The 26766-nt window shown below is 35.9% G+C and overlaps 1 protein-coding gene across 1 annotated transcript; it reads right to left on the bottom strand.

Moving 5' to 3' along the window:
• Window positions 1-1284: 1284 nt before the first annotated feature.
• Window positions 1285-26766, bottom strand: LOC121413380 (cytoplasmic tRNA 2-thiolation protein 1-like). The gene is made up of 11 exons (XM_041606173.1): window positions 26675-26766; window positions 9486-9609; window positions 8543-8661; window positions 7776-7832; window positions 7188-7245; window positions 6592-6711; window positions 6012-6061; window positions 5382-5571; window positions 4415-4562; window positions 3427-3463; window positions 1285-2007 (listed from the first exon to the last, which is right to left on the bottom strand). The coding sequence occupies exons 1-11, from the start codon at window positions 26729-26731 to the stop codon at window positions 1861-1863; spliced, it is 1107 nt and encodes a 368-aa protein (XP_041462107.1). The 5' UTR covers window positions 26732-26766; the 3' UTR covers window positions 1285-1860.

Raw genomic sequence — 26766 nt, 5'->3', positions numbered from 1 at the left:
TTGATGTGGCTCGTATACCTCTTTGACAAGAGTTATAACTGTCAAGGACCATGGCTACGGAGTATGTTCCTTCTTAAGAGACAAACTTACAGCCAACAGTTTTATTCTTCACAGCAATGAAGATCCAAACTACTATCGGCCGTGCCTTCACTGTAAAATGTTCGACGAGACACTTAAATATTCTGAAAACCTTCCAGAATTGAAGCCCAGAGGACACCAGCTCAAATTTCATAAGAGAATTAATCCAATGATTAATGACAAAGCTCCACGGGAGTTTGCAAGATTCCAGGTAGGGATAGGATAAAATTTTGGATTAAAATACGCAAGTTTTTCAACCTATAATAGTGAACCTTTCGTTCACCTCTTAAAGACAGTTCGATTGAATAGAGGGGATGTCACACTCAATTTGTTTTATGACGTGTGGAAACGAAAAATGAATTACCCTCAATACCCAAACTCAACAAGTCACAACAAAGTGTACGTAAAAAAAAATTGCAAGAAACTTAATGAAAAAGATGTTGCGAGCTTTGTTTGCTTTGAAGGGATGGCAGTTCATGGCACCAACACTACAATGTGAATTGATAAAAAGATAGTGTTCGTAAGAACTACAATACTTGACCATAAAGCGTACATACATCTGAAAAATTTTACCTACTAAAACATCTACACCACTAATATACATGTATAAACCCCCACAACGGGAGATCTGGTGAAAAATCCTCGTCCATGGATCTTGCAGTACGACATTCCTTTTGTCTGTAGGTACTCTAAGTTGGACCGAGAAAACTTTGAAATTCTAATGAAGGAATGGTCTGCACAATACCCAGAGGATAAATTTAAACTCATCTTACCCTCAGCTGGTTCTTAAGGCCAAGAAGAAATTAATTTTGAGGCATAATGAAGAATAAATAGCACCCATCTGATGGGACACACTTTTTTCTTTTGTCATCATACAAAATAAAACACCACTTACTACAACGGTTGGGATTGATGGAGAATAAACTTTACAACTTTTTTTCTCTTCATTATTTCAAGAGATTTGATTTAAAAAAATAAAAGTTAGCACTTATCCCTGAGAGTGTGATGCTTTACAATTCTTCTTTTGCTATCAAACAAAATTTCAATGACACATCTTGCAACAGAAGGTTTTAATGGAGAATAAATTCTCAACTTTTTCTATTTATTATTTTGTGAGATTCCATAAAAACGGATGCTACAGATTGTATTCTTCTTTATTCTTTTTTTCAATTTCTTTTTTCCCCCCCAACTATTCTCTTTTTCCCCCCCCCCACATGTGAAATGCATGTAACAAAAGTTGTTTCAAGTTCACTCTGTACTGCTTGTGTTTTTGTCTTGCCTCCAGCAAAGCGAGACCAGAGCCCCTACTTCTTTGGTAGCGGCGTAATCAACATTGAGCCTCAGAATACCATTCAGCTCAACAAATGGCGGGTTGCAAATTAAAAAAAATAGAATATACAGTTTTGTACGATTGTTGTCAAAGAGGATATTATACATTTACAATTTTTCTTACCAGAAAAATAAGGCATTCATTTTTATATCAACTTTTATTTAACTTTTCTTCAGATAGTGGGAGAAATCATAGCTAGAGAAATCTTTACAAGCATGTAAAAGAAATATTCCTGCTAAGTACTAGCAACATTATTATCTATTTCATTGTTTAAATAAAAGCCCAGTTTACCTTAATTCAATAAAGAGCCCTCACTGGAAACAGGAGGATACAATTCTCTTAAAGGCACCACAAATGATTCGTATTTGGTCTCAACCCACGTATGCAGCCACTCAGTCCCGATACATTAAAAAAATATATATTTCTATTATGATGATTAGAACCTGAGCCTGTCAGAAGTCGACAACCTGCTTCACTTCAGCAGTATTTGATGATAATGACGACGATGATGTTGCTACCGATAAAGATGAAGACATTGGTAGGTGGGATGAAGAGGGCTTTGATGAGCCTCCTGATGCCTTGTGATCAACAGCATCCAACTATTTATAAAAAGAACAAGAAATCATTCAGAGTGAGAGATTGGTACATAGATTAGAACTTACGTTTCCATAGGCCAGTATTCTGAAGTCGGGTTTAACTTAGACCATGGTCTAACTTTGTGCTAAAACTATGGGAAGCCAAAAAGTGTCAAAAATTTTATTAAATTCTATGGTTCTTATGTTTACTGTGCTCTATCCTGATTCATCAATGATGAAGACAATCACATACTTATACTTCCTAGACAATTATGAATGATTTAAGAGCCAAATGAGCTGAAACATGATACATGTACATGTATCTCTACTGTTAGTGATTTATGTAACGATTGACTATCCATACTTAAACCACAACTTTAAACCTGAGTTTAAGTTAAACCCGACTTCAGAATACGGGCCATGGGGTTCCATCATATTTACTCCAGCAAAACAATTGCCCTGCTATAAATTCAATACACTAATTAAATGACTAGCTTCAACCCCAGATTAAGCAGCATACCCTATCCTAAACCAAATCCTTAACGCTAAATTACAGTAGTTGCAGTAAAACACCAATTTCATGAGAAAGTCTGTAAACCAAGGTTAAGTATATCATCGTTGATCTAAATCTGGTAGTTACATAAACTGAACTTTGTGAAATCATAAAATCTAAGCTGAAAAACAATCACATTGAAGTTCGCAAACACAGATAGGCACACGTGGGACAGTGTATATTAAATTGCTGGAATAAAGACCCGACGGAAGTGCGTTAATCCGCCCTTATTTTGTTTATTTCTCAGCAATTACACAATTTCTTCCAGAATCCTTCGGCACATATTTTTTATTCATATAAACAGACACTGGGATGGTCATTACATTGGATTTTGTAAAAAGTCACTTGGAGATCGTTACCACAACTGTAATTTATCTTTAAGCTAACATAAAATGCTATTGCAACCCTAGCTCTAACCCTACATCTCAGATAAAATAAAGCCCAGAGCAATCATTGAAGAAGCAAATGTGTCACCATCCATAGGCTTGCTAAGAAAGGATGTGTATAATAATTTGGCAAGGCCCAGGTTCACCAAATAACAAAAGAATATAAAATCAAGCAGCAAACGAGGGTCGTGGGTTCAAATCTCTGCCATGGCGTAATTTCCTTTGGCAAGAAATTTATCCACACTGTGCTGCACTCAACCCAGGTGAGGTGAATGGGTACCTGGCAGGAATTTAGTCCTTGAAATGCATGTGCGCTGTAATCTAAGTATTTGCAGCTGCCAAGCTACAGCTGGGGTAATAATATCCAAGTCCTATGGAAGAGCATAGAGGTATTATTCATAATTGTGATATGCGCTATACAAGAACTGTATTTTATTATTATTATTCGATACAAATTAATTACAGGAAAATACATGTGTTGCATATAAATCAATTCAAACTTACTCTCTGTCTCGCCTTGTGTGGTTTACCGATTCCAAGCCTAAAGAGAGAGATGAAAAGATACGCAGAAAGAAAGAGAGATAGCTTTTGCAATATAGTGACTTTTATCTTGTATCAAATATATAAATTTACAAACCTGAATGGCGAGAGAACTTGTGTATTAACCCTATCTAGGCCGGGGTATTTTGGGAGTACATGTGGCCGGGGGCCTCCCAGGCCCCCCTTGAGATCTCGGCCGTTGACCGCGCGATCGCGCCGAAAATTGGCACGCAGATTGTCTGGGACATAATCTACAAAATTGTATAGTAATTTATTTCATGCAAATTGTTATTAAGAAATTATGCTAATTTATGCATAATTCGTATGCAAAATCATACTTTTTCCTCTAACTCCATAAATAAAGCTCCAAATTTTCTAATTTTTGCCTAAAACTCTTTGTGGTGTTCTAAGCAAGTCTACATGAAAAAATTGTGATATCAAATCACAATTTTGTGATTTCAAGTTAAGGCTTTCAAGTTCAAGCCCCCTCCCCCAGCCTAGATAGGGTTAAGTCATTCAGTCCCTTCACAATGATGTCATCATTCCTGCAATTTTTTATCCATTCCTCATGCAATTTTGGATCTATGTAATTTTTCCACTGCACAATCTCCCAGACCAATGACACTACAAGTAAAACCTCAACATGTATTCCTGTAACATGTATGTATGCAGAAACCAACAGACCACCCTTGCTCAGCTGCGTGCAATTTTGCATTCAAATTCATGTTTGTCAAATGACAATGATCTTTTTTAGGAGTCATATAAAACAAATAATATATTTTTCATTTGTGCTATCTACATAATACTTCATTCAGTGAAAAATGATATGATCCACTGCACTCATAAATATCCATTATTTGTAATATTATGTAATAACATAAACCATAAGTAGAACTCTAGTGTGATTGATCAACATGAGATGAATATCCTTATTATTTCCAGAAGTACTTACTTTGGCAGGCCTTTATTGAGTCCTTCTAAGAGTGTACAAGCCTTACAAACCGGTTGGCTGGAGATGTAAGCACATCTTGAGCAGGTTCCTTGAGTAGGCATTTTAACATCCTTTTTGATGGATAGACTCTCTCCAGAATGAATGATATCTAGATGTATCACAAAGAGAATTAAATGTTGTCATTTTGAACATGGTTGAGAATGGACTTCCTGATATTGTTGATAGTATACTTAATGACATGAACCCGTGATCAGATGAAATATAACAATCAAGGTTGATGAAAATTTTATTACAAACATTTCTCATGTATTACATTTATAGAAATAATATAAGATACATTTCACAATTTTGTTCCAAGAATGAGGAAATGTTTCAATGACTATGGAATGCAAAATTTGAAACATCATCAGTCTTGCATTTTTTTTTAATGAGAGAGTCTAGAACAAAATGAATTTATCATTGAAAGGAATAGTAATTGAAGTTCCAATATGAGCATCTTCTCTGTACCAGGATAATGTAAATAGCAAATTGGGATCAGTGAAAAGTCCATGGATAGCAATTAAGAAATAAGAAACATGATATACCTCACATTGACATCCCAAGTAGGGAGTAGAAAAATACTATCTCTGCCTGTCAGGATAAATACAAAATTGCATTTGACCGTGGAGGGGGGGGGGGGTTCATGTGCATCGTACATAAATATCAATAGGGTGCAAACAAATCAATGTGTTGGCTCAGTTGGTAGAGTGTCCAATTCACAACCGGGAAATCGGACGCTCTTCCAGCCTCAGATTTTATTTTCGAACAATAAAATAGATATTTTAACAATGGTTAATTATTTTCTAAAATAACAAAAACCACAATGATTAATTTGATGAACAACTTAAAATCAATCAGTCAAGGAAGTGGCATGATTCCAGCTCTTGTTCTAGGCACCATTTTACCCAGATCAGACAAGAGAACTCACCAATGATGGATGTGGACCTGATCTTCTCCAGGTCTTTCAGGTACGCCCTAGCATAGCCTCGGTAAGCATTGGGAGAGTAGATACACTCCGTAGAGAAATAATCCAGCTTCTTGAAGTATGCATACATCACAATCTCTTTCTCATAGGTGTATTTGAATGGTTTACACCGTGGCAATGCTCCTTCTCCACCCTGTATGGGGATTGAAAAAAAAAGATTCCTCAGGAATCCAGGAGATTTGGCGCAAAGTAACAAATTTAAAGCACCGATTACACATAACATCTCAGACATGTATATCTATTGTTTTCCTCAAACTTGCCAATACTTGGCAATCTCACCCACACTTTGCCATGAGCAGCTTACAAATATTTGCCCTTATTTTCAGGTTTAAGCAAAATCTATTCAAAACTACAATTCTAACAAAACATTTGCATTTTCTTTTTAAAAAAATCCTTCTGACCATGTGTGCTGTTCCTCTTTCGTATTTCTTACTGCAGCCAGATTCAGTCTGGCTCATTAAGACATATTGATAAATAATATATTACAATATCCCAGAAATTGACCCCAAGGAACCAATTCATGAACTCGTGGAGGAAAGATTATTGCAAAGGACTATATTGCATCATACTTACTGTTATTATATCTGTACATCTCCTAAGCCTTGCAATATCACCTCTCAGTACTGAAAAAAAAATAATTAGATGATCATGGTGAATTTTGCTCCAATGATAACAGCTTCTTATATCATGCTTCATACCTTCATACTCATTCCCCCATAAATATAAGGGCTCGGTTGGATGCAATAAATTGTGTTGAGCTTACAAGCAATTTTATCATAATCTCTGAACGGAGTTCTAGCTAGTCCCATTATAGAGTGTTAATTATTACATCAATGTAATAACAATCTAAAATTGGCAAATCTTTGAAATTAAACTAATATTTATCAAATATAAGAATGTGTAATGTAAATTATGCAAATAAAACAAAATTAAAGATAGAAATGAAGTGCAATTCCTATTTGCAAGGAGTAAAATTTTGAAACACATTTCATTTGAAACTAGAGGTGGATGGAAGCAGTGTTTTTCATGAGCGGTGGTTAGAAATCTTCTGTGCCAGTTGGGCATGACCACTGCTGTCCACTGTAGCTATAACACTGTTTATGAAAGGCGTTCAGCTGTCCAAAGTGGTGTTTCTCGACATGAATTAACTTACTGTTCATGAGAACTGTTTCAGCAATATCATCAGCATTGTGTCCTGTGACGATCTTGTCTGCATTTACAAGCATTGCGCCTCGGTCTAACGCCTGCCGTCTGAACACACCACAGAATGTACCTAAATAGAAACAATGGCAAAAAGAAGCTGCTGAAAACTGCTTATCTAAAAAAAGAGCCAATGGAGTAAATTAGAGAGTCAAAAGGGGCCTAAGCTTTCGATCCTAGCAGAATCTTCGTTGGAGGCAAAATGACAAACATATAAAGTGGAACAACCATAATATAGACCACAGACATAAATAGAAACAATTCAGGAAAACTTATTAATCTTACAAGATACACACCTGCCAAACTTTAAATAATAATAAAAAAAGAAACCCAGAATATTTTAAAACATATTTGACATCCTTTACATAGTGAATATTATTATACTGACATTTTCATAAGAGACAAATTATTTATTAAATATGGAACTGAAAAAAAATGATAGAAATATTTGAAAAAGAATTTTTTCTTCTACTGTTGGTAACTTTCTAAGAGGCAACAATGGTCAAACTAATAATAGTTCGCAAAAATAAATTATTCAGAAAAACTCACAATTATTTTTTAAACCAATCTGCTTTACAATCGCATCCATTGTCCAGCCATATAACTCCTGTAATAGAGATATAACAGATCAGTGGGATGGGACTACAGTGGAAATATGACAAATAATAAATTAAAAACTGCACATGATTGTTAATGTAAATCATCCAAAAGACAACACTGAGTATTCATAAAAAATAGTTTTCGCGTTGTTTAGTAATAAAAGTGTGACATGTACTTGTACATAACTAGGCGTAATCCATACCTAATGATTCATTTGTAATATCTAATTATAGAATTAGGTAGATGACATCGCCGGTGATGTGCATACATATATTCAATGTGATAGCATGATCAGTGAGTGGCCAAGATATCCAAGAAGGATGAGATCTTGCCCCCCCCCACCACCATCCTCTCCCGAACAGCATGTAGCTCATAAAGCCCAACCTAATTAGGCTTTAAAAAATTAAAAAGAAATATAACTTCAACTATTGATCTGATTGAAGATTATCAGTAGATAAAACATGATACCTTGTGGGATGGGAGACAGAAAGTAGAGACACCAGACCTTATATTTTGTTGATATCCCCATCCTCTTACCTCATACGAGACAATCTTCAAGGGTAAATCATACTGTTGTTGGTTCCTTTTCACAGTCTGAAGAAATAATGAATGATGAAGGAAGGAACAAAATTGTTAGAAATCAATTATGAAATTGATAAATATAATTGTAAAGCGCTTAAAAACTGTAAATACTGTATCATTATCATTATAACAATTATTATTATCAGAAAATAAACCGTTTCAAATGACAAAAACAAAGGAGTTTGGTGAATAAAATATTGTTAATGTAAACTAATCAATTTATTTCTAAGTTAGATCTATAAACCAGGGGTGTGAGTGATCACAAATAAAAAGATCTGAAAAAGCTGAAGAGTATTGAAAAAGTCTGAAATAGAAAAAGCTCCCATACTTTTTGTACAGAGGAAAGCCAAATACAAGCTGAAATTAAGTTGAACATCAAAACAAAAAAAATCTGAAATCAGATATAAATCTGAACTCTCACACCCCTGCTATATACATACATGGCTCTCAGGTAAAGCAGTTATTTTAACCCTAATAGATAATATGAAATTCCAGAATATATCAATAAAATAAAGATTCATGAAGCAGTACAGGCCAGCTACTACAAAGCACAACTTTGAACACTTTCATTAAACCATGGGTAAGAGAGAAACCATTGAATTCATCGTAGCTGAACAATTCTTTCAACCCTCCCCATTCAGGATGTGGTTTATGCCAACCACAACATAGCATAATGTAACTTTGGACTCTTTCATTTACCAGAATGGGTAAGATTTTATTACCTCCAGTGAGTCATCTCTGTATCCTGTAATTCCTTCATCAACAGAGAGTAGAACCAGATCAAGACCGTAGTCATATCTTTCATTGAGTAGCTTCAACACGTAAGCTAATACTGTGGAATCTGATCACAAATAAAAAATACAATGAATGATTAATATCTACTTTACTTTGTGAGCATACTTGAAATTACAGTAAAAATAAATTATGTACATAATAATAATAATTACGTCTGATCAAAGCGCTTTTTCAAAAGTTACGAAGTGCTGTACATATGACAAAACAAATGCAATCGGTGAAATTTCAAAACAAAACTACACAAAATGAAACGTTACTTGCAATATATTAAACATGTTAAAACAAATGAGATTTAAGCATTTTCTGAAACACATCAATAGAAGAACATTGTCTAGGTTTATGGGATAATTGTGTATTGATAGAATGTCACAAAAAGCCTAGAAACCAATGAACTATTTAAAGAAACCAAACAGAACCATTTCCTGCATTTATCATGGGTATTTTTAACAGTGATAAAAGATATATGATACCATGAAAACACAAATATATAATAATGGCATCAGACATGCTTAAACAGAGCTGACAAACCTGAAAAAGAACATTTCAGTATTTTTAAAGCTGAAAATCAGTATTTTGATGATGACATCAGTATTTTCAATGAAATACCATAACACATAAAACAGAAACTTTAGAAATCAGTATTTTGCATGAAACCATCAGTAGTATTCTTATGAAAATCCGTACTACTTGGCAGCTCTGCTTAAACCTTTTGAGATAAAGATGCAGTCTGAGAAAACTTGTGATACAAAGCGCATTATCAACCAGTCAGGTATTTGATCTTTAGTGAAAAATGGAATTTAAAAAAAAAAGAAAATGGCAAAAAAGCCAGACTGAATAGTGAAAAAAGAATGATCCATTAATAGTTACTACCTTTGCCTCCCGATGCTCCGACAGCTACTCTTTCCCCTCTGGTGAATAGCTTCCCTGTTGTAATGGTGTGATGGATCTCACTCTCAAAGGCAGCGTAAAAACAATCCTTGCACAAAGCATCTCCCTGGAAAAAGAAAAGCAAAGAAAAACATTGATCACGAAATTTGATATGCTGATTGATTCGTGAAGGATGTCGTGATGCTTTATGAAATTGAAAGTGTTCATGGTTTACTCTTGAAATGTTATCACATGCAATGACAGCATGTAGGGCCCCAAAGATTAAAATTAAAAAAAAAACTTCTGCAAAATTGGAAAGCGGGCATCTGGATTGGAAATTGTTTATTCCTTGGTGGGACTCTTCTCCCTATGAAAAACATAACCTAACGCACAGGCTCAGTGTGTCCTATTAAAGCAAACACTTTTGAAGTTTCTCATTACCGGTAATCCTGAATGCTTGCAAAATTTTACAAATGGAATATGGATAAAGCTCAAGAGAAAAATAATGCTATTCCTGAATAAAAGCTGTTGAACTTCAGCTAATCATTACACACTTAAAATTGGCAATGGCAACGCAATGAAAATAACAAAATCATTGTTTAAAATGCAAACTTGCCATTTTTCAGTAAGTGTATCTCATCATTAATTGTGACCCGTGTCACATCCATATCAATTTCTTTTTTAATGAAAATAAAAAGAAAATTAATGATTGCTGCCCATTTGAAGAGCAAAATGGGATAAATTTTAAACTTTTGATAAGAAATTATGTATCTTTATGTGTTAAGAGAAATATTTTTGTATCTAGATGCACAGGATGATGATCATACATATAAAAAGTACCGTATATGTAAAAAATCATGCTACTGACAGCCAAATGAAAGGAAATTTAACTCCTATCAAACATACATGTATGTATATCAAACATACAGTGTTACTGTAAATAACATTTTCAATTGCCCATAATAACTCTAAACAAAAAAAGAAGATTTGCTCAAGGATAAAAAAAGAGGGAAAAAAGAGGTCCACAGGAAATGTCTGCCCCTCCCAAAATACACACAAAAAAAACATAATGAAAATTAAATGAATGATTAGGAGAAATGTGTTCCAAAATATGAAATAAGCATCGATCAGCCAACCAGGGGCAACCCAGCAAACTGTTTACTCTGAACCCACTTCTAACTCAATTCCCCAAACTACCACACCGTATGTCAACATTCCTACTCCATTCACCCCCAACAATAGGCTAAAGGAATCGTGGCTCCCGGCATTCAAAATGGAAGGATAGCAAATTGACTAATTTGGTATTTTCATTCAATTGCTGGGTGCCATATTTGTTTCTCTTTCCCCTCTCTTCCGTTCCTTTTGTAGAAGACTGATTGGAACCTCTTTAGCCTGTAAAATTTGATCTACACTTGTCAATAATTTGAAGCCTGTATAGTAGGAGCCTTACGGGTATATTCGTCTGATATATGCAGTCAATATATCATCCAGTTCCTTAGAGCACCTAGCACTTGAAAGCTGTGTTTCCATCCCCAAAAATGAATGAAGCAATTTTAAGATATTCTATAAACGATTCTAATCTTTTTAGATTAGATTTTAGTGCGTAACAGCTGCACTGCTAAAGCCAGGGTAATTATGCTGCATATACTCTAGAGCGCTTTATAGACTTCTATAGTAAAGCTTTATAGAGACAGCCATAGTAAAGTACCATTGGGCTCAATACAATGGAAATTTTTCACCAAAACTAGCCGAGAACAGCAACGATCAATTTTTACCCTCAAAAGCCGGAAACCAAACTTAAAATTAGCTGGGCCTCTGATCATCCATGACAATGAAAATAGTTTTTAATTTAGGGAGAGACACGCTTTCCTTCCTCCACCCGTGTTTCCCCCCTGACGGGCGTCAACATCACCCTATCCATATGGACACCCACCCCCGGACCTGTGGCACAACCGGCTTCCAATCTGGTGGTCTATTCATATCCATTAATGGCCTCCAAAACCCCTAGAATATCAACCCTTCCCATATTAATACTTTTACAATGTAGAAAGTACAACAAATGATTTTCTTTTTCTTTAAATTCAACTTTTCTCCATCCCTGGTGTAATAAAACTTGAAATCATAGGTGTGTCCTTTCAAAAGATGGCACAAGGCTTTCATAGTAGAGTTTGGCTTTAATTTTACGATTGATTTCATTATTTTGTTCACTAAAATATACAAATTGAAATGTGTGATCATTGGTGAAATTTGTGTTAAAAAGCCTTTGGAATGTGTAAAGTACTGCAGTTTAGCCGATCAGAACTGTTGTATTGCATATAACATTACAGATATTTTTCTTATTACACTTGTGTAAATATTCACAATTTGGATTTGCTTCATACTTTATCATGTCTTGAAATGCTGACAGGAAAAACCTTTATAAAGTTGTCATTAACAGAATAGTTTTCACAAAAATACCCCCCCCCCCATGATCAAATTGGCACTACAACCCTTCCCAGTTCAGTCACTGTTTTCTTTCTAAGATTATCTTTAACATGTGAACAGGGGTCCATTCAGAACCATCTACCAGCATGGTCGCCTGCCAGAAATCTGGTGGCAATATTCGATACTCATACAATAGCAGTTAGACAGACATGTAACAGGAGAGGAGTTCTATAACTGCCGTTGGCGACCATTAGGGCCTAGCTTTTCTCGTCTAGATTTGATTCTCGTTAAGAACTGCACTGCATCCACTCACTTTATCTTGAGGGCAGTCTCAGTGAATACTGGAAGTTCAATATAGGTGGTCTCAGACCGCCTCGAAGTTCGCCAGTTCCAGGTATTCTCTGATCGGGAAATTTACCCCGATCAGAAAATACCAGGTATTTTGGTAATGTGAAAGCAAACTACGCGTAATTTCCCCGAAAGAAAATACCCGCTAAATAGTAGGTACATGTACTTGGCGAAATTACGAGAACTTTCGTGGGGATTTTTCCAAGGTCGCAGGTATTTTGGCGATGTGAAAGCAAATTACGGGAACTTTTAGCCCAGCGTGTCGTTGGGCGCGGCGGCGTGGGTGGCTGCTGGGCTAGTGATTTTGAATTTCGCGCCTTGCCTGCTTATCAGACCATAATGCGCATGCTCGTAACTTCGGGAACTTATCCCGAAGGATGTGTTTCGGGGCGGTGTGAATGCAGGAATAATTAACGGGTATTTTTTAGCCGAAAACAGTTCCCGTAATTTAACGGGGATTCTTGTGATCGAGGCGGTTTGAAACCGCCTTATGTCTTGACAATATCACACTGGCATTGCATGATTTTGAATTTGATAGTGAGCATATTCCACCCTATCACTACATGTATATAAGAGAAAAGGAGTTTTTCTACAGGCAGTGTGTACATGTGTATTGCTCATTATTCCAAGGCGCTACATGTACATGTAAATGCACATTCATGATTACAGACCTAAACTGTATAGTTTCAAATCTGACTTTTATTTTGTTGAGGCTGGTTGCACAGGTTGATTTGATTGTCCATCTACATGTATAAAGGTAGACCAAAAGCATCAGTCTACTGTACTCTTAATAGTGGACGTACATTTACATGTACATGTCAAGTTGGGCCTAAGAGAATGAAATTCTTTAAGATTTTGTTTTCCTTTTTTATGAGCAAAGGAAATCAGCAAGGAAAGAAACTTTCTTGTCAGAAATAGAAAATAAGGAGAGATCTATTCAGAAATAGAAGAGAAATTGGATGCTATACACAGACAATAGTGATGTACATGTATGGGTAGAAGAAATGAGATGTGAAGAACATACATTTCTATGTAGTAGAAATGGAGGGCAAAGAGATATCTGCAAGAAAAAAAAACAAGAAAAGATTATAGAATGAAGAGAAGAATGACACATCAGTAATATCAAGAAGCTCCTTGGTAATATACTCCCAGAAATTCAAATCATATCAAAGGCCTACATGTAACCCCTCACCCTTCATCAGTATGAAAAGTTGTGGAGACTTTGCTTGATGACTGACAGGGCAAGGTAGCACATCAAGGGGCCAACTCCAATATTTTGTCTTTATAATCTCAAAAGAGAATCAATCAAGAGAGATGATGTCCTGCTGTTACATTTGTATAGACCATAACCATAAACAAATCATGCACATATGTTGACACACGTCAAGATATGCCCATTGGAGCGTGTGTGTGGGGTGAGTCAACATCGCTTCATCTCAAGTTGGGAGAAAATTGAGATCTCCCCATCCCATCTGCTTGAACACCCCCCCCCCCCTTCTTCACCAAGCCCACCTCTTTCTCTCTCTCTCCATCACTTCACTCGTTGTCTTCTTTCCTTTCCTTCATGCATCCCTCCGGGCCCTGTTACATTAACGTTTATGGTAACTTTGCTGTCCAATGGTAACTACCATGGTAACGCTATCAACAGCCAATTAGAATCAAGGATTCCATGCAAGTTATCAATGCATGCCAAAGTTAACACAATAGTAATTTTTAAGCAACAGGGCCCCGATATGTAATATCAATGAATGCTTTTAATTCTTTCCGTGAAGGCACACATCATCTTCATCTTTCAAAATGTTCTGCCGTTTCTTTTCCTCTTTACACCTCTCTCCTCCCCCTTCAACCCAATTCTCTCCCTCACAAATAGGTTTTCTTCCCCACTCATTCTCTGACTCTCTAACTCTAGATAGATAGACAGATAAACGGTTTATTAATAAAATCAAGACATCATCGCGGCTAAGGCCGAATTGCGATGCATTACAAGAGAATATTCAAACAGTAAACATAGATAATTACAAAATAAATATAACGGATAAAGTATTGTATTGAAACTAATTGTGTAGTGGAATTCTAGAAAGAATTATTAACTTTAATCAAGTGAATTGTTTGTCTAGGAAATGAAAAGTGTGTATGCCATTGTAGTATTCAACTATAATAAAATCAGAAATAATCAACAAATTAACGGGAAACATTAAACAAATTGGCAAGAGGTACATGTATTTCATATGACGAAAACATAAAATGATAAAGGAATAAAAACTCTCACTCACAATTACCATTTCAACTTAAGGTCTGCAAATATAAAATTAAAAGAAAAAAACAGATAAATTGATAAAATATTTCCACAGTATTCAAGATACTTTCTTTTTCAACAGTAATGTATTCTCACTGCACAAACTACTAGTACATACATGTACGGTGTAAACACATTACATATTTTGCCAGTCTCTTCCATTGTAAGCCTACTTGTACATACATGTATTATGCTATTTGGGGATTGGAGTCCCATGAAAAATTGTCAAAATACAGTATATACATGTACAGTACATTGTAGACCAATTTGAATGATTTAGTGAGAAAAAAAGTGGATTTAATCTAGATCTGATATTACCAAGAATATGCACAATCAATGAAAGTGGAAAACGTAACAAGCAATCTCAAACAAAAACACCTTGCAGTACTTTATTTCTAGTTTCCTCACTATAGTATACAGGAATTATATGGGATTGTACACTGCAAAAACTCTGGTGTTGATTTAACACCAACCCGGAATCTATATCTGTCCAGTGTCCACACCAGTGATGTGTTAAACAACACCAGTTTGGTTTTGGTCTAACACCAGATATGTGTTTTATATACAACACCAATTCGTATTAAAGGAAACCAAAACCTACATGTAAGAAGAGAAGTAATCTTATTGGAAAGAGTAAAATGAGAGGAACAATTTAAAACAAGTTTCATCAAAATCGGTTATAAAATAAGCAAGTTATGGGAGTTTGAAAACTCTATTTGGACTTTCTATGGGCATCCTCAAATTGGCAAAAGTGCTTCAAAATGACTGATTTTGTGGACAACTCTCCATTTGTTTTGTACACAAATTTTCAGATTTTCCTCCTTATCTTTCAAATTGCATCTTGCCTCCTTCTGAGCACTACATATGTCATAGGAAAATATAATCCACACCATATATGTCAAGGTCAGGAGGAGATAATGTGAAATATGTAAAAATAAAGGGGAAAATCTGAAAATATGTGTACAAAACAAATGGAGAGTTGTCCACAAAATCAGCCATTTTGAAGCACGTTTGCCAATTTGAGGATCCACATATTAAGTACAACAAGACTTTTTAATCGCCCATAACTTGCTTATTTCATAACCGATTTTGATGAAACTTTTTTTTTACTTGTTCCTCTCATTTTACTCTTTCCAATAAGATTGCTTCTCTTCTTGGGTTTTGGTTTCCTTTAAAACAGCATCGGTTTGATTCCAAACTGGTGTGATTTCAGTACTTCTCTGGTGTGGACAGATGTACATGTACATGTAGATTCCGGGCTGGTGTTAAATGAACACCAGTTTTTGCAGTGTATATAAGAGTATGAACATGGTCATCAAATACTGAAATGATAGAGGGAGGTGTAACCTTCCATCATCTGTCATCTCATAGCTAACAACAAACGAATTGTGATTTAAGTCCTCCCGAATTTGCCCCTAATTATTTGCTCAAGGGCCAGTAGCCATTCTGCGGGTGTACACATCCACCAGCTGTTATGGTATTAGAGCGCCATGTCAGGCCTTTCAGGGGGCGTGTGTCGGTGTTTACTGATGGGGGAGGAAAGGGGGATGCGCTACGGCCGTGTTTGCAAATGTTGGACCGTCTTAAGGGTGGAGGGCTACTTTGCTGGTGCTTGCTACACTTTCTTGAGCTTCTGAAAGGCTACGAGTGCTTCTGTCTAATCCCTATTGTTCAAGAAATGAAATCATTAGGTGATTTCAAACCGCCTCAATCACAAGAATCCCCGTTAAATTACGAGAACTTTTTAAGGCTAAAAAATACCCGTTAATTATTCCTGCATTCACACCGCCCCGAAACACATCCTCCGGGATAAGTTCCCGAAGTTACGAGCGTGCGCAGTGTGGTCTGATAAGCAGGCAAGGCGGGAGATTCAAAATCCCTAGCCCAGCAGCCACCCACGCCGCCGCGCCCAACGACACGCTGGGATAAAAGTTCCCGTAATTTGCTTTCACATCGCCAAAATACCTGCGACCTTGGAAAAATCCCCACGAAAGTTCTCGTAATTTCGCCAAGTACCTACTATTTAGCGGGTATTTTCTTTCGGGGATATTACGCGTAGTTTGCTTTCACATTACCAAAATACCTGGTATTTTCTGATCGGGGTAAATTTCCCGATCAGAGAATACCTGGAACTGGCGAACTTCGAGGCGGTCTGAAACCACCTATTGTGTACTTTTTGGAACTAAAGCATAGTTCTATTGCATTTTAATAGTGAAGTTCTGACACAGATGTTTAGCCTGAAGGAGTACAAATTTAGAGAGCACTGGTGGGGATGTAGTTGTATTGATAGCATGGTTGCTGATATGACATCCATTAGTGAACACAATAAATAAACAATAAAGCCCAAATCATCCTCAATATCCAGTAATATTTTGATATAAAGACTAAGATATATTTAACAAGACATGTATTTCAATGTACACACTGACAATTTCATTAAAAATCAGCTGATATATATTTGACATTAAAAAGTCATGATGTCTCAAATTCAACAGCCCATTCAACACACATTTTCTCCCCCCCCCCCCCAAATGATGTATAAATCTCCTCATGAACAGTTCGAGGTTATGTTAAAATTAAAGGATTCTTTTGTTTGAACCATTCTGAATGTTGACCATCGGGATATAGTGCTCTGCACTTGCATAAAAAAATGTCACGATTAATTCTCTAACATCATTGCAGAAACTCTTCTCACAATCATAATATCACTTTACATACATTACATGACCATGGAAAGAAATGTTTATATCATATTTCATTACCATTAATTTGAAGCCTGGTTTAAAATGCCATATTTATAGATTTATAGATACAAATAATAAAATTTGAAACTTGATTATTATTTATAATCAAGTTTTAAATTTTAAATGTATTTGTTAAATAAAAAAATTTCTATCTTTAATTGTTCTTCAAAACGGAATTTTGTAACATTGCTTAATATCGAAGAGCTACATGTATGTCATAACGAAGCAGTTCAAGGGTCAAGCCTATTGTATGTGCTGTGTTTACGAATGGATCAAGGGATCTAAAACGAGATCGGTCTGTTAAGAAACCTCTCATTTTTCACATTTTTACTAGTGTTTTGTTTGCACCTTCATACGCATTAGGCATATAAGTAGATAAATAAAATCAAACAAATATCGTACATGATTTCTATCTTCAATTATGGACTTCCTAGGGAAATCCATCTTTGTTGACAAGTCTCGTATATATGCCTATGGCAAGGATTTCAAGGCTTCATGATGAATAAGCATATCAGACCTGCCTACCTCTCTTGACCAAAAAACATGTACTGATCCATAATTAAAATCATATTTTGAAGGAAAAAACATATTTTTTGTAAAAAAATGATAAATTCCACATACAAAGCATGCCAATCAAATATAACAAAAACATATTTTGCAATATTAAAGGACAAGTCCACCCCCAAAAAAACTTGATTTGAATAAAAAGAAAAAAATTCAACAAGCATAACACTGAAAATTTCATAAAAATCAGATGTAAAATAAAAAAGTTATGACATTTTGAAGTTTCGCTTCATTTCACAAAACAGTTATATGCACATCTCGGTTGGTATGCAAATGAGGGAAGTGATGACATTACTCACTCACTACATGTATTTCTTTTGTATTTTATTATATGAAATATTTTGATTTTCTCCTCATTCTCATGTGAAATGAAGTTTCATTCCTCCCTGAAAACGTGGAATTCCATTATTTTAACATTTTGTGCTTCAGGCAAGGAGGTCCTAATCATCAAATTCGTAAAAATTGAAATATTGTATGATTCAAACAATAAACAAGTGGAATGCCTCTGGCCGTCTCACCTGCATCACGCGATTCAACATAGCAGCATTGCTGACTTTGAAAACTACTATAACTCGCACAAGATGTTCAGTGACACTTGGTTACTCTTATTTCCACGTTTTATGAACTACATGTAGACCAATACACTTACAGAGATAGGATGGTAATTCAACAAATATCCCCAATGTGGCCAACGTTCATTGACCTCACATGACCTTTGACCTTGGTCATGTGACCTAAAATGCGCACAGGATGTTCATTGATACTTGATTACTCTTATGTCCAAGATTTATGAACTAGACCAACATACTTTCAAAGTTATGATGGTAATTCAACAAATACCCCCAATTCGGCCTAAGTTCATTGACCCTAAATGACCTTTGACCTTGATCATGTGACCTGAAACTTGCACAGGATGTTCAGTGATACTTGATTACTATTATGTCCAAGTTTCATGAATCAGATCCAAAAACTTTTAAAGTTTTGATTGTAATTTAACAGATACCCCCAAATCGGCCAAAGTTCATTGACCCTAAATGACCTTTGTCATGTGACATGAAACTCACGCAGGATGTTTGGTGATACATGATTGACCTTATGTCCAAGTTTAATGAACTAGGTCCATATACATGTATTTTCTAAGTTATGATGACATTTCAAAACTTAACCTCAGGTTAAGATTTTGATGTTGATTCCCCCAACATGGTCTAAGTTCATTGACCCTAAATGACCTTTGACCTTGATCATGTGACATGAAACTCTAATAGGATGTTCAGTAATACTTGATTAACCTTATGGCCAAGTTTTATGAAATAGGTCCATATACTTTTTTTAAGTTATGATGTCATTTCAAAAACTTAACCTCAGGTTAAGATTTGATGTTGACGCCGCCGCCGCCGCTGTCGGAAAAGCGGCGCCTATAGTCTCACTCTGCTATGCAGGTGAGACAAAAACAAAAGAAATAGTGAGTTACATCATCAACTCTCTCATTTGGATGTAACTGGCTCGTTCATAACTATTTTGTTAAAAATAAGCGAAACTTTGAAATGTCATAACTTTCTTATTTTACATCCGATTTTGATGAAATTTTGAGCATTGTGCTTGTCTGATTTTTCTCTATTGATTCAAATCAACATTTTTTTCTGAGGTGGACTTGACCTTTAATTAATATTTTGTCACTTTTGATTCTGACAAGACATACTAATAACGTTAAAACATATTCGTTGGCAGCTTTGGTATATATGTCAAAATATTAAAAAAATATCATCACAAAGTCCTCAAAGCTCTGTGTACAATGACTCCCTATAAATATACAATCTCTTGAAATGCTTATTCTTGAACAACAATAAGGATAAAAATCAAACAATTTTATTAAAGGCTTTACTCAAATACTTTATAAATAGGTCTTAAAGAATCATACATTTACTATAATTAAGTATCCTTCATCAGAAGTCCGTATTGTTTATTTCACATACAGTGTACATTATAATTTGTTACTTCCAAAACATACAAAAGCTCATAAGTCAACTCACCGGTGGTGCTAAATTAACTACGCGTATACAGAATAGATGAAATACCCTGTCAAAACAGGTTCTTCTCCTGCTCTCAAACTTGAGAATTGTAATCTTGACTAAACCAGAAAATACTGAAGAAATTAATTGAACAAAATCTCCTGAGGATCTATGACGAGGCTCACTCACAGTCATGAACCGCGTTTGGCAGTGGATGTCTAACTAGTGGGTTGAGCGTGCTGCGACCCCACTTCTGGTGTTCACATGACTTCTATGGATTGATTTTTCATGTGCGCAGCGGCATGTAATGAACCTAGTCTTGAGGACTCCATGATGATGTCTTTTAAAATATTTTGACAAATACTTCTTCATCATGGAGTCTTGACACTCTTCCCATAGACTACATAGATGCATAAAAGACTGACCAAAACAAAGATGGATTTCCCGAGGAAATCCATCTTTAAAGATAAAAATCACGTAAATGGTGTTTTTTTAATTTATTTTTACACCTTCCTACGCCTAATGCGTATGAAGGTTTCAAAAATTGGTTAATGTAAAGGTGAAAAATTGAAAGTTTCTTACCAGACCAATCTCGTGTAGATCCCTCAATCCGTTTGTCAACAAATCAAATACGATACATGTAGGTCTGACCCTTGAACCGCTTCGTTATGATGTACATGTAGCTACCATTCGCGATGTTACAAAATGCCATTTTGAAGAACAATTTATAGATAAAAATTATCATTTAACAAATACTAAAATTTAATACGTGATTATAAACAATTAGTATTATTATAATAATTATTCATAATCACGTATTGAATTTTAGTATTTGTTAAATGTTAATTTGTTAATAAATGATTTTTATCTAAAAATCATCTTACACTATCATTCACCACAATTCACCACCAATGGCACAAAAAGCATGTTCTTTTTAATACTCTATTTTACCTCTCTCTTAATCTGTATCATTTTAGAATACGCACAATTAAATGCAATTCTAATTCCACTGTGACAGTGATCATAGGTACAAAATGTAAGCCTAGGTATAGTATAAATGTAATTAGATGCATAATGTGCACCCAAGTTTAATTCATCTTCGAGATAGGCTGCAAATCCCTTTAAAGGTTATTGAAGTTAATATTCATTCTGATGCATTGTTTCTCCAAATCCCATTAAAATTGAGATTTAAAGAGAAATTAAAGAGGGCGAGGACTGATCTACATGTAGCTAAAAAATAACTTAAAAAATCATACAACATTAAACAATTTTATTAAAGTAATGCAGGCCTGTGAGTGGGGTTTAAAAAAATAGCGGAAAAATCTGAAAATTTACCTTACTATTTACATGTACAATCGCCATGCCACTGCATTTGCCCATCACGATTCACGGCGTGTTCTAGATTCTAGACCAAAAGCTTCAGTCTCTGTATTTTGGTTGTTCCGCTGAACTGCATTGGCTCGGAGGCCCGTACGTACAGACAACGTATTTTAGCAGTAACGTTAGATCTAACAGTGGAAACCCGATTTTCCGATCGTTTTTTTGTACGTAAAATGTCACATTATGAAAAAGAAATCACATCCATATTTACGAAAAAATGTTTAAAATTCAGAAATATCGTACCTTAGACCGCAGTTACCGCTAATTCCTTTGAAATAATGATCGAAACATCGTCATCTTCGATCCTTTCGTTTTTCAATGTAAGTTGCCATCTTGGATGACGTCATCATCCTTACAGACGTATTTACCAGTCGCAAAATATCGCGATTTGAGCCGCTGCTTTGCGCTTGTATGCCAACAACGGCAACGGTGTGATCTGCAGCAGTTTCATTCGAAACTTTGCGAAGGCAAAATACAAGGCCCCGTAACGTGTATATTCAAAACACACACACATTCTGCTCGCATCGATTTACCCAGACTTGTTTTCCAGCCGTTTTGGATAAAATAGCGGAATTTTGACTAAGAAAAAATGGAAATGGAACACAGGAAAAAAGGGGAAATTGAAATCGGTCTTAAAAATGAAAATAGCGGATTTCCGCTAAATGGCGGAGATTTCACAGGCCTGGTAATGATACATAAAGTGAACAGGTATTCCTCAAAATACTGGTCAAAATTTCAAAATTCTGTGTAGAAGATTGGTGAACCTCATGAAGCTCTACCAGATGGAAGCAAAAAATTCAAAATCGGTCAAGAAATAAAGAAGAAGAAGCATTTTATGTGAATTTTTAAATATACTATGTATGCATAAATTAATTTTGCATAAATTAGCATAAACAAGTGGAATGCCTCTGGCCGTCTCACCTGCATCACGCGGTTCAATATAGCAGCAGTGCTGACTTTGAAAACTACTCTATTTAACTCGCACAAGATGTTCAGTGATACATGGTTACTCTTATGTCCACTTTTTATGAACTAGACCAATAAACTTACAGAGATATGATGGTTATTCAACAAAAAACCCCAACATGGCCAAAGTTCATTGACCTTAAATGACCGTTGACCTTGATCATGTGACCTGAAACTCGCACAGGATGTTCAGTGATACTTGATTACTCTTATGTACAAGTTTCATGAATCAGATCCATAAAATTTTTAAGTTATGATGGTAATTCAACAGATACACCCAATTCGGCCAAAGTTCATTGACCTTTGACTTTGGTCATGTGACCTGAAATGCGCACAGGATGTTCAGTGATACTTGATTACTCTAATGTCCAAGTTTAACGAACTAGACCAATAAACTTTCAAAGTTATGATGGTAATTCAACAGATACCCCTGATTCGGCCAAAGTTCATTGACCTTAAATGACCTTTGACCTTAATCATGAGACCTGAAACTTGCACAAAATGTTCAGTGATGCTTGATTACTATTATGTCCAAGTTTCATGAATCAGATCCATAAATATTCAAAGTTATGATGGGAATTCAACAGATACCCCCCATTTGGCCAAAGTTCATTGACCCTAAATGACCTTTGACCTTGGTCATGTGACATGAAACTCATGCAGGATGTTCAGTGATACTTGATTAACCTTATGTCCAAGTTTCATGAACTAGGTCCATATATTTTCTAAGTTATGATGACATTTCAAAAACTTAACCTCAGGTTAAGATTTTGATGTTGATTCCTCCAACATGGTCTAAGTTCATTGACCCTAAATGACCTTTGACCTTGGTCATGTGACATGAAACTCTAATAGGATGTTCATTAATACTTGATTAACCTTATGGCCAAGTTTCATGAACTAGGTCCATATACTTTCTAAGTTATTATGTCATTTCAAAAACTTAACCTCAGGTTAAGATTTGATGTTGACGCCGCCGCCGCCGCCGCCGTCGGAAAAGCGGCGCCTATAGTCTCACTTTGCTATGCAGGTGAGACAAAAATTGTTCTGGTCAAAATTTCAAAATTCTGTGTAGAAGATTGGTGAAACTCATGAAGCTATACCAGATGGAAGCAAAAAATTCAAAATCGGTCAACAAATAAAGAAGAAGCATTTTATGTGAATTTTTAAAAATATGCATAAATTAATTTTGCATATTAAATTAGCATAAAAATTGTTCAAGTCAAAATTTCAAAATTCTGTGTAAAATTTTGGTGAACCTCATGAAGCTCTACCAGATGGAAGCAAAAAAATCAAAATCGGTCAACAAATAAAGAAGTAGCATTTTTTGTGAAGTTTGAAAAATGCGCATAAATTAGCATATTTAATGAATTTCAAAATTCTGTGTAGAATATTTGAATGCCCCACCTAGTGCTATCATATAAAGCAAACAGAATTGAAATCGGACTTGAAATGGCAAAGTACATGTAGTAGTATTTCGAAATTGTGGACGGATGACGGACGACACGCCACGGGCCGGATGAGCTAAGAATTAAAAATGAAGCCCCCCCCAAAAAATATTCCCCCGAGTCCTGTATGTAGCCCTCTAACGTTACTCAGAGTCTCAATTCAAGGTAAACCAGGGAGCTCCGGCCCGCTTCGTGGGTGGAGCCCAGGGGCCTGTTGCATGACGAGAAGAGTGATACATGTACGTAGGAACGTCCTAGGACCATTCTTCCGAGATAGGAAGATTGGCGACAAATCAGCGCTTTCCGTTTCACGATGGCTACATGCATCTTGTCTTCCAAGTCCGCGACATCATTTGATATTGATATTATCAGAAAATATTTAGTCTTCATCATCACCTGAACCTTTTATTTAAAAACGATGACTTTTCATAAAATCATATATTTCAATAAATGGAGATTAAATAATTTTTTATGTATTACTGATTGTAGAATTGATGTATGGAACTTACTTAATGAGGCAAAAAAAAGAAAAAAAATCAAAGATCCATAAAATCGAAATCTTCATTATTTCCCTTTATCTAGAAGACTAGAACACAGTGCCCTTTCAGAGACACCTTTCATTGATATTTCAATGAAAGAGGCCCTTGTCCAACATAAAAATTGATGTACATGTAAATAAGTAAATTCGACATTGTATTCGTTCAATATTCTGATTCTTACCCAGCTATTTAAAACGCGCCTTTTCGTATGGACTCTTCAACCTTTTCTACAACTTATCTTCATTTGTTATGACTGTGATGGATTCGTAAGCTATATAGACCTAATGTATATTCTAATTAGCTATTTTGTTACCGCAGATTGTGTATTGCTTCATTCATCATCTCAATTAAGTTAGCAGAAATCCAACAATTTTCATTGATTGAAAGTAATCTCAGCAAAAAAATACTGATTATGAAAATGAAATAAAAATAGATAAATGATTTAGCATGTTAAGTAACATCTTAGTTTTGTATCGATATCACGTTTTTTTCTTTGTTTTTTTTTTGCTGAACATTATAAAAATGTTTTCTTTACTACCGGTATACAAAATTTCTTTTTGAAAAATTTGTTTTCATGTTGTTTATCTAATGATAACGCATGAGGGGGCAGAGAGATTGCTGCCCATTTCAAGTTTGGTAGAAAAAACAACTGGAAAAGGGTGGGGAAGAGGGAGAAAATGTGAGAAAATAAAAAACATATTTTTAACAAAAATATGGGCCTATTAATAGATTACCCGTGAAATTGATGACAGTCCCAATATAAAAATACCTGGCGCCATCCCAGATAAATGCATCAGAGTGCAATCAAATGACCCCCCAAAATGTTTAAAGGTGATATGTCAGTGTGGCTTGCCGTAACGCATTTTCTCTTAATGCCGACAGTGTAGGGCGGTGTGCAAAGATCATGCCTACATAGGACATGTCTGGAGGTGTCTTTCCAAGGACCATCCTTCATATCGCCCAAATCGGCTTTGTGAAACAGTTGAGCTATATGTATATCTCGTTCTTACATAGAATGGTTCTACAAAAGACCCTTTAATGCAACAGGCCCAACAGTGCATTTTCTAACTAGTGGGTCGCGTGCTGGGATCCCACTTCTGGTGTCCACAACACACGGCTTCTATGGCTTGATTTTTCCACCGGTTCACTGCAACCATCCTGCCTGTGGGGAATCTACAGGTAGGACTATATGGTATGCCAATGCTGTATAGAGCACACACTTTAAAAAAATCATTAAAATAAGATCATTTTTGTGGCCAAAATTAGTAATTACTATACAGTTGCAATTCAATTTTCATTGGTAACTTAGAATAATTTTTGTATTGACCAGAGCACTCAAAAACTTGAATTTTGGGCATATTTTTGTGTCTTGTCTTTCCGTTAATGCCCACAATCATTATTTATATTGATTATTATGGCATATGAACGTCAAGATTGACTTGACTTACCGGGACCGGCAGGTGCAATACACCAAGAACACCCTACTCTTTGACGAATAGTGTATTGGTTTTAACGTGCATAGGTTATGACTCTCCTATACATGGGACCAACATTTGCGTCCTTTCCGATGGACGGAGTGTTTTCCAACTGCATTCACACCTGCACTGAATACAGTGGTGAGGCACGATAACACACAACGCTATAGCATCAGATTTTTTTGTTAGACGCGTTTCGTCATGAGCGGGACTCAAACCCCTCACGTTGAGATCTACTATCTTATCCGAAACATGTGCTCTAACCGACTGAGCTACGCTGCCTCCGTGTATGCCCTCTATTGGTGGAACTAAGTAATATAGCAAGAAAATTTTCATTTTTCAAGCACGAGATCTATTTTTAATAAAGAAAAAAATAATTTAAAGAATCAAATTTACTTAAGAGCCAAGTTATGTAATGAAAAGCAGTATTCCTGTAATGGAAACGGACGGTGTAAAAAAATTAAGCGTTTGTCCAAGAGAAAAACTAAAAAAAGGGGAAAATAAGCCAAAGTTTTGTCAACCTTGCCACACATGGACATGATGGAGATGAAAGTTTTTGAAACTAAGATAAGAACAAGGTTATATCGAACCTTGTTAATTGAATGAGTGGATTTTTCTTTGCGCGGCGACATGTAATGAACCTTTGGGTGTGGTGATGGCATGGGCCATGGGCCTGGCCACTCGATCGGCAGCCTGCCCGTGGCCGTGGCGGAGAGAGACTGGAGAACTCGATGCGAATCCATCTTGCACAATTTATGTGTTATATCCGGCGATTTGGCCCATGGGCAATTCCAATCAGTGCAACACGAGGTCGTGATATGCGCATTCGGTGTTATGTGAATAAACTTCGCACGCGGCAACAATCACAATGAGATCCCGAGTGGGCCGGTCGGGAGTAACTACTTTGAGAAATGACAAGAATCAACCATTGAACAGCATGCATCGTACTTAAAAATATGAACCAAATTACAAAATAAGAACAAAACTCATGAAACTTACAGTTTTCGGCCTCTTTAGTATGGCAGGACCCCCACATTTACGGCACGCGACAGGCATGTTTGACCGACTCGAGACACGATGTTTCACGATAT

The sequence above is a fragment of the Lytechinus variegatus genome, chromosome 4 (genome assembly GCF_018143015.1).
Source record: "Lytechinus variegatus isolate NC3 chromosome 4, Lvar_3.0, whole genome shotgun sequence".
Lineage (NCBI taxonomy): Eukaryota > Metazoa > Echinodermata > Echinoidea > Temnopleuroida > Toxopneustidae > Lytechinus > Lytechinus variegatus.
This window is presented reverse-complemented; position numbering and strand designations above follow the sequence as displayed.

Excerpts from the sequence above, each read along its gene's own strand:
- LOC121413380 (XM_041606173.1), bottom strand. The coding sequence starts at position 26,731 with ATGCCTGTCGCGTGCCGTAAATGTGGGGGTCCTGCCATACTAAAGAGG. Across the intron at positions 8,662-9,485 it reads CGGAGCATCGGGAGGCAAAG|ATTCCACAGTATTAGCTTAC; the intron begins GTAGTAACTATT and ends ATTTGTGATCAG. Across the intron at positions 4,563-5,381 it reads CAGGTCCACATCCATCATTG|ATATCATTCATTCTGGAGAG; the intron begins GTGAGTTCTCTT and ends TGATACATCTAG.